Source organism: Marmota flaviventris, chromosome 14, assembly GCF_047511675.1.
Source record: "Marmota flaviventris isolate mMarFla1 chromosome 14, mMarFla1.hap1, whole genome shotgun sequence".
Taxonomy (NCBI): domain Eukaryota; kingdom Metazoa; phylum Chordata; class Mammalia; order Rodentia; family Sciuridae; genus Marmota; species Marmota flaviventris.
In genome coordinates, this window is record NC_092511.1 from 61,812,149 (window position 1) to 61,825,216 (window position 13,068).

Genomic DNA, 13,068 nt, shown 5'->3' on the forward strand with positions numbered 1-13,068 from the left:
CACCATGGAATTCAGAGGCAGGAGGGATCCTACCTTGTATGATTTAAGAGAATTTTGGCAAGATGGGCCAAAGAGAGTTCCATGTGAGGGGACGGCATTAAGAATAGGTAGACTGTGTTCCTAGAGCACTAAGGGTACAGTTTGTTGGGATTTATGGTTCATGTCAGGAAATGGTGGTAGGTATGCTTTAATCTGCTATATTGGAGCTGTGTTCTTGAGGATCTTGGGTGGACAGGAAAAGTAGTTCTGCTTTTAGTAAGTGGAGAACTCTTAAAGGTTTTTGAGCAGAGTAGTGATAGGATCAAAACCATACTTTAGAAAACTTAACATAAAGGTAGTTTTAAAGTAGGTTAAGGTGGGGAGATCATTTAAGAGGTTAGTGCGTTGATAAAATCTAATAAGATGAGAGCTGGGGTGATGGCAGTATGTTTGGGAAGGAGGAGATGAATTCAGAGGATTTGGGAAATGAGAAATAGAGGATAATGAGTAAGAGCCAGTGATGACTCAGAGATTTTGATCCTGGCTCATGGGGGTGGCAGTGATCATCTCATAAACAGACACAGGGGATCCAGAAGGAGGACTAATTTTTGGAAGTGGGTTTCAATTCTGAGCAGGTTGAATTAAGGTACTTGTGAGACACCAGATGGTTGGAGGTAGTCATCATGTAGTTGGAGGCAGGTACTCAGGAGCAAAATCAAAGCAGGAGAGGGATCTGAAAGTCTTCTACATTGAGCTAGCCTTGGAAGTTAAGGAGAATTGAGGGCAAGAAGAGATTCACAGGCTTCTGAGAGGAGCAGAGAAATTAGTTGATAGTGAAAATGAGACAAAGAGATGTGTGAGAAAGTCAGGTTCCTGTTAGGATACAAGATCCACAGGAGGAGGGATATTATAAAAAGAAATTTCAGGCTACTAACCCTACCACATACTCTAGAAAGCCCCAGCATGGTGAAGATTTGGATCAGCCTTTTGGATTTGGTGAGGTTGTTGAAGACCCGGTTTAGTGGATTTTAGACCTTGGTGGGAGTAGACTATAAGGTTTAAGAAGTCATGGGGATTGAGGTTGTGGCAATAGTGAAATGGACATGACCATTCTGAGGAGCTTAGCTCTAGAGGAGGAAGAGAAATGGAATGGTGGCTTATGGCAAAAGTGGACTTAGAGAATGTTTCCTTGATTGTTTAGTATGAAAAGGCTTAAATGTGTTTTGATTTTGTTTTTTCAAAAGCTTTATATTTTTAAATATAATACATTTATAAGTGTACCTAAGCTGAATGTACACTATAATGAATCATAAAGTAAACATCTATGTACCCATACTACCTAAGATAGGAAGTAGGATGCTGCCAGGAGCCTGCTCCTACCCAGTCACACTTCCTCCCTGGAAAAGGTGAGCCTTCTCCTGAGTTTTCTCATCACCCCTTCTTTGCTTTCTTTGTAATTTACCACCTAAATGTGTATCCTGAAACATTATAGTTTAGCTTTGCCTGGTTTTGTCCTTTTTGTAAACAGAATTATATGTGTTTTTTATGTCTTCTTTTGCTCTACTCTCTGAAGGTTTATTCACATTCTACAATTTATTCTACAATTCTCATTGTAGTTATCTGAATATGTATGACCAGTGAGCCAAAGGAATAGAGTTAAAAGGACAAGAGAGCCAAGGTATTATGACAATAGGAAAATATCAAATCTGAAGTACAAAGGGAGGTTCATCTTCCTGTGAGGTAGAAAGTATCCATTCCTCCAAGACAGACTTGAAGGAAGAGAGATGGATATATGGAGAGATTTTTGAAATGATATTTTGGCCAATCAAGGGAACTTTTTAGGCAGGTAAAAATTTGATCTCCATAAGGTTTGGAGTCTAGGTCTACTGCAGGGCAGGAGGGAGAGAGAGGTAGATTTAGAAACAGGAGTAGATGGGGGAAAGTTTGTGATGATTACTATTTAGACTTCATGAAATTGATAGTAGTTCAGCTCCTCCCACCTCCCATGATATTTCTGCACCATTTCTTCCTAGTTTAGGATTAAAAACAATACAAAAGCACACTATAAGCTTTGCTCAGATCTTAAAATTTCAAGATCATTTTTTTTCTTCTTTACTTTGTCAACTGTAAAACAGCTTCCCTGGTCAAAAACATTTCATAGTCACATGTTGATCTCCAGCTATTGGAGATCCCATATGAAGAAGCTCCTTCTCTTCTTGTCTCAGCCCTTCTTAACCCTTACTGGCCCTCCCACGTGGCCACTCTGCTCTCATCCAGGTGCTAAGGCTGCCGTTGGCATTCACTCTCCTTGTTCATTTTGCTCCTTTGTCACATTGTTTCATGAAAAGGCTTTCCTCTCTCCCCAGCAGGGTAGGCACCGTGAACATAGCTATTGTTGAGGGAACTTGCTTAGAACTAGAGGGACCAGGGAACCAAGGTAAGGTTTTTTATTTTTGTTTTTTAGTTTTACAGTTATTTATTAAGCCCCTGCTCTGTCCTTATGTCCCTTTATAATCTTTTAAGCTACCCAACTTTAAATTTGGGAGCTTGATTGTGTAGGCCTAGTTTGCTTCCAGTTTAGAATCCTGGGCACTAACCGGGAAATGAATGGTATTGACACAGGCTATTTGCTCCCTAGCAGTCTAAAGAATTATATTATCATCAGATAGAAACTTTTTTTTCCCCTTGTAGTCACCAAAGTTCTTCCATGCCCTTTGAGGACCCTGCCCAAAAGACCTCCTCCAACCCTAGTGAGCTCATCATGGTCTTCTGTGGAGTGGTTCTTCTGGTTCAAGAACAGGAGGCTATACATAAGAATCATTTAGTGAGCTTTCAAAAAGTGTTCACTCTCATGATGGATATTTCCAGGGGTGGGGTGTGGGAGTCTATGCTTTTGACAAGCTCTTCAAGAGATTCAATTCTTGCACAGCACATTTGAATGTACTAGTTGATTCCACTTATTTTCTGTCAGTGGAGGTTGGTGTCCTTTTTGAATCATACTTTCTTTTTCCAATTTTTGTTACCTAATACCATACCCCCTCTAAGATGAACGTGTCATTATATAGTTGTCTATTTTATATACAAGAAATATGCTTAATAAAACATGAAATAGTTGGTAACAAATGAAATAAAGTGAATAAACATTTAAATATTACTTGAACTCATTACCTCAAATTTCAACATCTTCTCCTAAACAGCACAGGCTCCTTTGCCTAATTTAGCTAGCTCCTGGAATCTGAGTAGCTTCCTAACTCCTATATCTTTCTTGTGTGATGCTTTAACCTCAGAATGACTATCCATTGAACTTCAGATTCACATGTGACCTTTTAACACCTTTCGGGAAGAATCATTCATCTTACTTGTGGCTTATTAAGTCCTTGATTTCTATCATGTTGAAATATTGGGCAGCATGTGCCCTCTGTTTCAGAATGAATGATTCTCCATGATTAGAGAGAGCTCACCAGAAGCCAAATAGGCCTTGATGGTCAGTTAGAACTTATGAGTCTCTGTAACAACTGAAACCTAAGTTGTCCAGGGAGATGCTCACACTTCTGAACGATAAAAAGGAGAAATTCACTCTCCTTCCATTCACAGTTGTAGAAGAACCCACCTACCTTGTCCGTGGATGCCCAAGATGACTTCACCAACAGCTTCAAGCTTCAGTTCTTCAGGTCCCAGGTGAATCCAACATTAGAGTTCTTGAATCCTTCCTGTTTGGTTCAAAAACAGGAGGTCAGAGCAGGAAATATCAGCAAATAGTCTCCTCCCTTGTCTTCAAGCCTGAGGCACAGATGCCTTTATGGGTCTTCTATCCTGCTAGGCCTGTGATTATTGCACTACAGGTAGCCTCAGTCATCCCCATTCATCTCATGATAGCCACAGTGGTCTCCCCTCTTGTCTTTATTCCAGAGAGAGGCAGTTACTGGGACACCTGTAATACATCTTCCCATCTGCCATGTCTGAGACACAATATGTGCTGGGATCCACACCCCCAACTCCCACAATGCTAGTCTCTTCACCTGCAATTTCCACAATGAGGTCTCTTCTTTCATCTCCATATCCCCAATGCCTATGACCGTGAGCCTGTCTCTTGGTCTCATGTGTAAGATACAGCTCCTGATGCACTAGAGTCCCCAATGCAGGCCTCATGCAGCTCTGTGTCCTAATATCAATGTCCATGCTCTTTCACACACACACACATACATTAATATCATGTGACTCCACAGCCCTGACACCTGCCACACCTATGTTAGAGATCTCCTTCCTGGACTCCATACCTGCTAAATCCAGAGTAAGGGTCTGAATCCTGCTACATGCCTGATGCGGGTCTCTTAGCCAGTTTCCCAGTGTCTTGGACCACAATGGGGCTCCCCACATGGCTCACCACACCAGTCCCCTGGCCTGCCCACACCAACTCCAGGGAAACCTGGGACCTAGATCTGGATTTCCTTTAGAGAGGTCCGAACTTGTGTAATCAGAACATGGCACAACATTGACTTCTGCCTTATCCATTATGAACTCAGAATTCAATTCTTCCTCTGTGCAATGGTCTTTAGATTTTAATAGTTTAGATCAGTATGTTTCCCCTATGATATCCCAGATAGAAGTTTTGAGCTCTGCCCTCTGCCCTCTCCATACCCCACTAATTAAGTGATTTCCTATTCGCCCTTTGCTTTGATACTTCCCTCCCCCAAGCTCCACAGCTTACAGCCTACAGCTGGCCAGCCACCAGGAATTCCAGAACCCATTGGACCTCATGAACCAGTGGGATAAAAGTTTCCATTATAAATAGTCCAGAGAAAAGTTTTTCCCATTCTTTTCTTCCCTTCTTTTTGTCTGCCTACCACCCCTCCACCCCCCAACCCCATCATGAGTGTTCAGGCTGCTTAACACCTTCACTCTCTTCAAACAGGAAGTGAGAAAGTTTCAAGTCTCTGTCTTCAGCTTACTATTAACTCCATTCTGCATTACTCTTCCCAGACCTCTCTTCCTGCAAAGGTCCTATGGGTGAATTAAATGAAATGTGCTAGCTTATTTCCTATGTTGTTTATATCTGTGAGGTAAGGCGGTGTATGTACTTGCCTGGGCTTAACACTGCATATCTTTCTGTTGGGTAAAAATCACTCTATCTATCATACCCTCCAAAGAATTCCAAATTGTGGTTCTGCACAGTCTAATGAGGGCATCTCTGATACAGTAGGATACATGACACTGAAGTGGGATTTTCCCCACAATTGCTCTCAAGAAAAATCCCCACCTATGTAGTTACCATTATGCAGAGACAGACCAGATCTAATAGTTGTTCTATTTTCTTAGTCACTTTTATCCCCTTCTCCTCTCTCACTGTATTCCTCACTTATAGGCAACTCTTCCAAATTCAAAATTTTGCTTATTTCTCTTTTTTCTATAAGCTATTTTATTGTTACTGGTGATTAAACCCAGAGGTGCTTAACCATTGAGCCACATCCCCGGCCCTTTTTTATACTTTATTTAGAGACAGGGTCTCGCTGAGTTGCTTAGGGCCTTGATAAGTTGCTGAGGCTGGCTTTGAACTTGCAATCCTCCTGCCTCAGCCTCTCCAGCTGCTGGGATTACAGGTGTGTGCCACTGCATCCAGTTTATTTCTTGTTTTCCAAAACCATATAATAGGCTGGGCATGGAAGCACATACCTATAATCCCAGCACTCAGGAAGCTGAGACAGGAGGATCATGAGTTCAAAGCTAACCTCAGAAACAGCGAGGCACTAAGCAATTCGATGAGACCTTGTCTATAAAAAAAATACAAAATAGGGCTGGGGATGTGGCTCAGGGTCAAGTGCCCCTGAGTTTAATCCCCAGTACCCCCCCAAAATATAAATAAATAAATAAATAAACAAACAGATAAATAAGTAAATAAATGAAACTGTGTAATAGAAGTATATGTTTCTTTTTATTAACAAATAAAATCATATATTTATAAATACGATGTACAACATGATATTTTAAATATAGAATGTTAAATCAAGCTGATTAACATAGGCATCTTTATCATTTTTCTATGGTAAGAACATGTAAAAATATTTCTTTAGCAGCTGGGCATGGTGGTAGTACACCTGCAATTCCACCTACTCAGGAACTAAGAAAGGAAGATCGCAGGATCAAGGGCAGCATCAACAACTTAGACCCTCAACAACTTAGTGAGATCCTATGTCAAAATGAAAAGGGCTTGGGATGTAGCCCAATGGTAGAGCACCCCTGGGTTCCATCCCAATGGAAAAATAAATCTTTACCAATTTTATAGTATATAATACATTGTTTTTAACTATGTAGTCACCCTAGGTATATGGGTCAGTGGGAGAGTGTTTGCCTAGCTCTAGGTAAGGTCCTGGGTTCAATTCCCAGCACTGTAACAAAAAAAAAAAAAATCAAATTGTTTGGGGTTGGAGATTTAGCCCAGTGGCAGAACACTTCTCTGGCATATGCATGGCCCTGGGTTCAATTCTCAGCTCTGAAAAAAAAAAAAGAAAAAAAGAAGAGGAAGAAAGTGAACTATGCAGTCACCATATTGTATAAGAAATCTTTTAATAATAACAAAAAAGAAATTATGAGTCTCTTCACATACTTGTATTACATTTATTTGTTACAAGGCTGGAAGAAGTGTCCTTACTTTGTATGAACTTCAAGTGTACCTCTCATGGTTGTAAACAGCTTTTTACTTGAAAAGGATGTTAGGGCCAATTGTTGAGAAGTCCTGCCTTGGCCATACCTTTCTTCATGGACCAGGCATGACTGCCCATCCTCACCAAAAGTTCTCTGGCTTGTTTTCTCTTCTCAGACCCATCCCACACAGACCGCCTTTCTTTCCAGTGTCGACCTACACACTCACTGTTCCTACCAGATGATGCTGCCAGAGTCAATAGCTATTGTCTGCTCCCCCAAGTTTCAGGAGTGAGTACACAGGACTTGGTTCTGGGTGTTATAGGGAAGCAGTAGCAAAGAAAGACTCAGCAAAAGGTCTTTATACTTGAGACTCCTTCTTTATAAAATATTTAGATTGTAGCAGTAATTGGCTGCTTTCTAAAAGTCTATTCTGATAAACCTATGATACACATGCTTGTTTTAAAAGATATATAAGCAACAGTTTTGTTGCTTTTATAAGAGAAAATCAGAAGAGCCAGATGCAGTAGCACATGCCTATAATCCCAGCAATTTGGGAGGCTGAGGCAGGAGGATTGACTCTCAGCAACTTAGTGAGATCCTGTCTCAAAATAAAAAATGAAAAGGGCTGGGGATATACCTCAGTGATAAAGCACACCTGGGTTCAATCTCCAGTACCAAAAAAAAAAAAGAAGAAGAAGAAAAAGTCCACAAGAAACTTAAGAGTGTTTGACTTGAAGTGATAGGCATTCCAAGAGTTGAGTGAGTTGAGATTAAAGAATTTCAAATATATGCTAAGCGGATAGAGTTCAATGGTTGAGCACTTGCATGGCATGTGTGAGGCCCTGGGTACCATCCCTGGTACCACACAGACACACAGAAGTTCAACATCAAACTCATTATATCAGAGTGTTACTTCTTTTTCATTCCAAAACCTGTTGTTTACTATGAGTTCTCCCAGCAAAACCAGTGTGGTAGCAGTGATGAATCATTCCCTAAGTATGATTCATTCACCAGAGAAGAGACTTGTAAGCCAGCATACTATGGAACCTGTCTTAAAATGACCTCTGTTCTACTGTGTGTGAGAGTGCATGCCTGGTCCTGTAGTGTGGGGGTGCTGGGGAACACCTTTGCTTGCCTCTAAACCTGCCCTTTTTATTTTAGAACTGGATTCTTTAAATTAACTGACCATGGGCTAGAAGAGATTTCTTCATGTCGCCAGAAAGGATTTCATCCCCACAGCAAGGATCCACCTCTGTTTTGTGTATGTATCCTGTTAGAAAAAATTAGAGCTGTACTGCAGGCAAGGAAGGTGCATGGTCCTGTCTGGCCCACCTGGAAGATCTGCTTTGTCACTTATCTTTTCAGATCTCTATAATAAGGACAGACATGAGAAGCACTGTGGGATCTAAACAGATTTGAATCTTAGCTCTGCCACTTAATGACTGTGTGTCTTTGAGGCTACTTACCCTTCCTGGGTCTCATCTTTCTTATCTGTAAAGTGAGGATAATAATAAAACATGCTTTATAAGGTTATTGAGAGAATTAAATAAAGTAGGTACTGGAGGTATAGCTTAGTAGTAGAACATGTATTTATTAGGCATGAAGCCCTGGGTTCAATCCCCACACATACACAAAAGAAGTAATGTACAGAAAGTATCTAAAACAGTACTGGCTAATTAAATGTTAGTTTTGTTCTTCACCAATTGCCAACCCTATTCTTTGGTAAGAGATTTGAATGCAAAGGAAAAAAGAACCTAAGATAGCTAAATTAACTGTATTTGATCTAGAATTTTGCTTAGATAATAGGGATTTTATATCCTTCCTCAGAAGTTGTTTTAATTTCCCCCCAAAGTTGTGTCCTGTGAATAACAAGCTTAGATGATGATCTTAAATCAGTTTGTTTCAATTTGCCCCTCATATCTAATGTGATAGTGTTTTTTATTCCACACTGGCCTCGAGTATTACTATTTCTTTTGGGCTCAGAGTTAAAAAAAAAAAAGACAATATGAAAAAGGGACTCAGAACCTTGTCACTAAAAGGAACTGGGGATGTTTGGAAGAGAAACCACAGGAAGATCTGCAGTGATAGAAGAGCCAATAAATAAAAAAGGTATAGGGAGTTCTTTATACCACTCCCAGCACTAAGACTAAGACCTCAGGGAATGACAAGTCTTCAACTGAATATGAGGAAGAGCTTTTTCTTTTTTTATTAGAGAGTTAAATATAGTAGTTGGGTTTATCCCAACAAAATCATATATGCATGGAATTTGATTTCAGATCCTTTTCCCATCTCTCCTCCTTCCCCCATTCTCCTTGAGGAAGAACTTTCAGACCAATCTGTTAAAAAATAGATCAATCTGCCTTGGAACATAATAAATATCTAAGTTCTGGGATGTTGAAATAGAAACTGCACCATCAGGAAAAAAAAAAACAGGGACCAATGTACAGGTTTCCAGTTATAAAAACTCACATGTCACAAGTGTGTATTCCCCCATGTAATAATAGGTGTACTTTATTATCTGATTGGCATAATAACCAAAAAATTTACTAATGTTTTTAAATAAATGTTTTTTCTTCAAATGGACATTTGAAAAATAAACAAGATATATGGACAGACCTTAATTCAGTCTATGAGTAGTGCTGATTCCCAGACCTGTTATCGTAACCGCCACTTAAGTGGTAGTCTGGTCTCCAGACTAGGAAACCATGGCCTTGAATGAGTATTTTAAATAATGGGTTTTGAAAAGTGACATTTCAGAATTTTCTAGGACTTCACCTTTCTTTTTTCCTGTTGCAGAGCTGTACCCATGTGACTGTTGTGGACAGAGCAGTGACCGTCACAGACCTTCGATGAGAATTTGCTCACACACCTTCTGAGAATTATAAAACTATATCAATGTACTGTAGCCCCTTAATTTAAGCTTCCTGGAAAGCTTTGGAAGTTTTTTAAGACAGAATAGGAAGGTAGCAACACCTGGGGAAGAATTGATTTTTTATTTCTGGTTTAAAAAGAAATAATTGATTATATTTTTTAGGCAAATCTGGAAAGGAGCATAATCTCAGTAAAGCAACTAACTCAAAAATTAAGTCAAAAGAATGGTATGAGGAGCACCCATATGTCCTTCTTTCTGGATTCACCAAGTGTTAACCTTTTTTTCTTTTAAGCTATCTTATAATTTATCTGCCAACTTGTTTATAATCTACCTTTGAACTAAATGAGGGCATCTATGCAGAAATTTGGAAGCCATCTAGAAACCTTTTGGGTTTTCCTTTTTATGGGAATATTAATGGAGCTTATTACAAGGGGTGGGGCACATCTCACTACATCTGAACAGACAGTGAGACTCACAAACCCTGATGAATGATTTTTGTCTGGAATTGTGTTATTTAACAAATATTTTGGGATATATTTCCTCTGCAATAAAATAACAACTTATTTTGTTGTGTTCTAGAGTGATCTGTTTGATCAAGCATCACATAAATAAGCTAAGTAAAATATCTAGTGGTTCTGGGAAAGGGGAGGGGAAAATAGGTACTGACACTAAAGGTGTGTCCCAATTCACTTTTAATTATTCAGTGTTTTTTTCTCGGCCTACTGCCATCTTCCAGGAGCATGAAGTCATCTCTGTTCTTTTGGTGCTATCTCAAGTGGGTCATCCCATTCACTTCCTCCTTCTGTACCACAAGCTTTCATCTGGGGATAGTGGAGCCTTTGTTTGGAATACCAGGTACACTCCAAGTAAATGGTTATCTTCCCTAGCCACCTACCCTGCTCATTTTATTGTGTTGGCTATTCTTTCCAACTTGGACAACATCTCGGAAGGTGTGTGAAGCTGTACTTGATACTACATTTTTCTTTCTATGAGCTGAGCCTAGTGTTGTCCTAAGGTGGCCTAGAAATAATGGTGGTATTTGTGACACCTCATGTGAGGACAGGAGAGTAAACACCTTGGAGAGAATATTTGGTCTATATCAGAATGCATGGGGTGTAGGGAGTCTGAAAATGTATAAAATTTTGCTTCATTTTAGATTTTGTGTCCTGAATTTTGCCCAGTTTTTATTGCTTAGGCTCGTGGTCCTTGAACCTTTCCCCTCAAAGAACCAAGTTTCTATATTCTTTTTCTTCTCTTGGGTTCTTAACTCCCAAGATACCAGAAATTCTTCTGCAGTTTTGGTATAGTTCCAATTGGGGAGCCAAGTGGATTTGGACAAGGGGAAGAGCAACTCCTCTGATGAAACCCAGAGGCAGCCTGACTCTTCCAACTTGCCCTGAACAGTCCTGAAATTGCCTGGTCCTATATTTCCTAGGGAACCCATCCCTGTATTCCACTCTCTAGTTTGCCACTTAGTTTAGGCCTATATTACTTTTTTTCCCCCTGGTATTGGATATTGAGGCCAGGGCTTTACACATGCTAGACAAGTGTTCTGCCACTGAATCACTACCCCAGCCCTACTTATTTTTTATTTTGAGACATGGTCTCACTAATTTATTCAAGTTGTCCTAGAACTTGTGGTCCTCCTGCCTCCTGCCTCAACCTTCTGAGTTTCTGGTGCCACTGTACCTAGCCTATATTATCTTTTACCTAGACTATTACAATAGGCTTTTACCAAGCCTCTTTGTTTTTATAATTTCTTCATTCCATGTTCTGCATATTACATCATTTTTGTATTTTTTCTTTGGCTCAGAAACCGGCAATGACTTTCATTCACCTGAAAGCCCAAATTTAGCCCTTATTCAGAACTTTCCTCCCGTGACCACTTGAATTTCTTACCTGTGGCTACACATTCAAATACCTGGGGAGCTTTTAAAGTGATACTGATTCTCATGTCCCCCAAATTTCTAGGATATTGTTCTTATTTATTTTCTTTTTAACAAAAATTTGTTTATAAAGCTGATGGAATTCTCAGGTGGAACCAGGGTTGAAAATCACTGCAATGGTTCTTTATACCTAAGAATTAGGAGCTCTCATCAATCTTTGCATATCACTGATATTTGCAAATATCAATTCAAATTAAGTCCAAGTGAACTGAATGTGTCATATATTGATCACCAACTAATCACCAAACTGCTGTATTTTCTTTTTTTCATCTGTTCTTTTTAGGTATATGTGACAATAGAGTGTATTTTGACATATTTTATTTATTTATATATATACATATATACATACATACATACACACACACATATACATACATACACACACACACACACACACATGGAATATAACTTTTTCTAATTAGGATCCTGTTCTTACAGTTGTACGTGATGAGGAAGTTCACTGGTTGTATATTCATATATGAACATAGGAAAGTTATGTCCAATTAATTCTACTGTCTTTCCTATCCCCATCCCTATTCCCTTCCCTTCATTCCCCGTTGTTTAATCCATATGAACTTCTATTCTTCCCTCCACCCATCTTATTGTGTGTTAGTAGCCACCTATCAGAGAGAACATTTGGCCTTTGGTTTGGGGGGATTGGCTTATTTCACTTAGCATGATAGACTTCAGTTCCATTCATTTACCAGCAAATACCATAATTTCATTCTTCTTTATGGCTGAATAATATTCCACTGTGTATATATACCACATTTTCTTTATCCATTCATCAGTTGAAGATTACCTAGATTGGTTCCAAAGCTTAGCTATTGTGAATTGAGCCACTATAAACATGGATATGGCTGCATCACTGTAGTATACCAAGGAGTGGGATACCTGGGTCAGATAGTGGTTCCATTCCAAGTTTTCTAAGGAATCTCCACACTACTTTCCATAGTGGTTGCACCAATTTGAAGTTCCACCTGCAATGTATGAGTGAACTTTTCCCCCCACACCCTCACCAACATTTATTGTTACTTGTATTCTTGCTATTTTCTTACCATTGCCCCTATACACAAGATACCTTAGTGACTAGATGGGTGCAGAAAATCAGTCTGTAGACATCCTCTTTGCACCTGCCACCATCTAGCCACCCAGAGACACTCTGCCCAGGATTCAGTGTCTCTCTTTATCTATCCTCAAGGAGAGGTATGATATCAAGCCAGCCCATAAGGAAGCAGGGAATTGTGTAGACTGATGGGAGAAAGATGCTAGAGTTATAGGGAAAGTAAGAAAGGGATATTAAGTGGGATTCAGATCATGAAACCCGAAGACAGAACCCCATATTGATAAAATTAGAATTAAAAAATAAAATTAAAAAAAAGACAAAGAAGAGAGAAAGGATAATGACTACACAGCTGAAAAAGACCAACACACCTGGACTCTTGAGCCTCAAAGGCCAGGAGCTTGTTCTGCTCTCCCAAGCTGTACAAGCACCATGTTTAGTTATCAGAGCTGAGAGGAGAGACAGAGGCGACATATGCATGACAGTTGGCCTCAGAAACACAGACCCTCCAGTGCTGAAAGAACTCTGGAAGGGCTGCTGGGGGTCAAGGTGGGACTGGGCTTTTCATG

General features: G+C 39.7%; 1 protein-coding gene across 2 annotated transcripts in view; it reads left to right on the forward strand.

Annotated features, from left to right (window-relative positions):
• The window catches only part of Stambp (STAM binding protein), a 30,834-nt gene extending 20,780 nt beyond the window's left edge, over window positions 1-10,054 (forward strand). For both annotated transcript variants that reach the window (XM_027943817.2, XM_027943818.2), the window contains exons 8-10: window positions 6,794-6,906; window positions 7,780-7,879; window positions 9,415-10,054. In XM_027943817.2, coding sequence (XP_027799618.1) covers window positions 6,794-6,906; window positions 7,780-7,879; window positions 9,415-9,471 — 270 coding nt within the window. In that variant the 3' untranslated portion in view covers window positions 9,472-10,054. The remainder of the gene's footprint in view (window positions 1-6,793; window positions 6,907-7,779; window positions 7,880-9,414) is intronic.
• The last annotated feature ends 3,014 nt before the right edge of the window (window positions 10,055-13,068 follow it).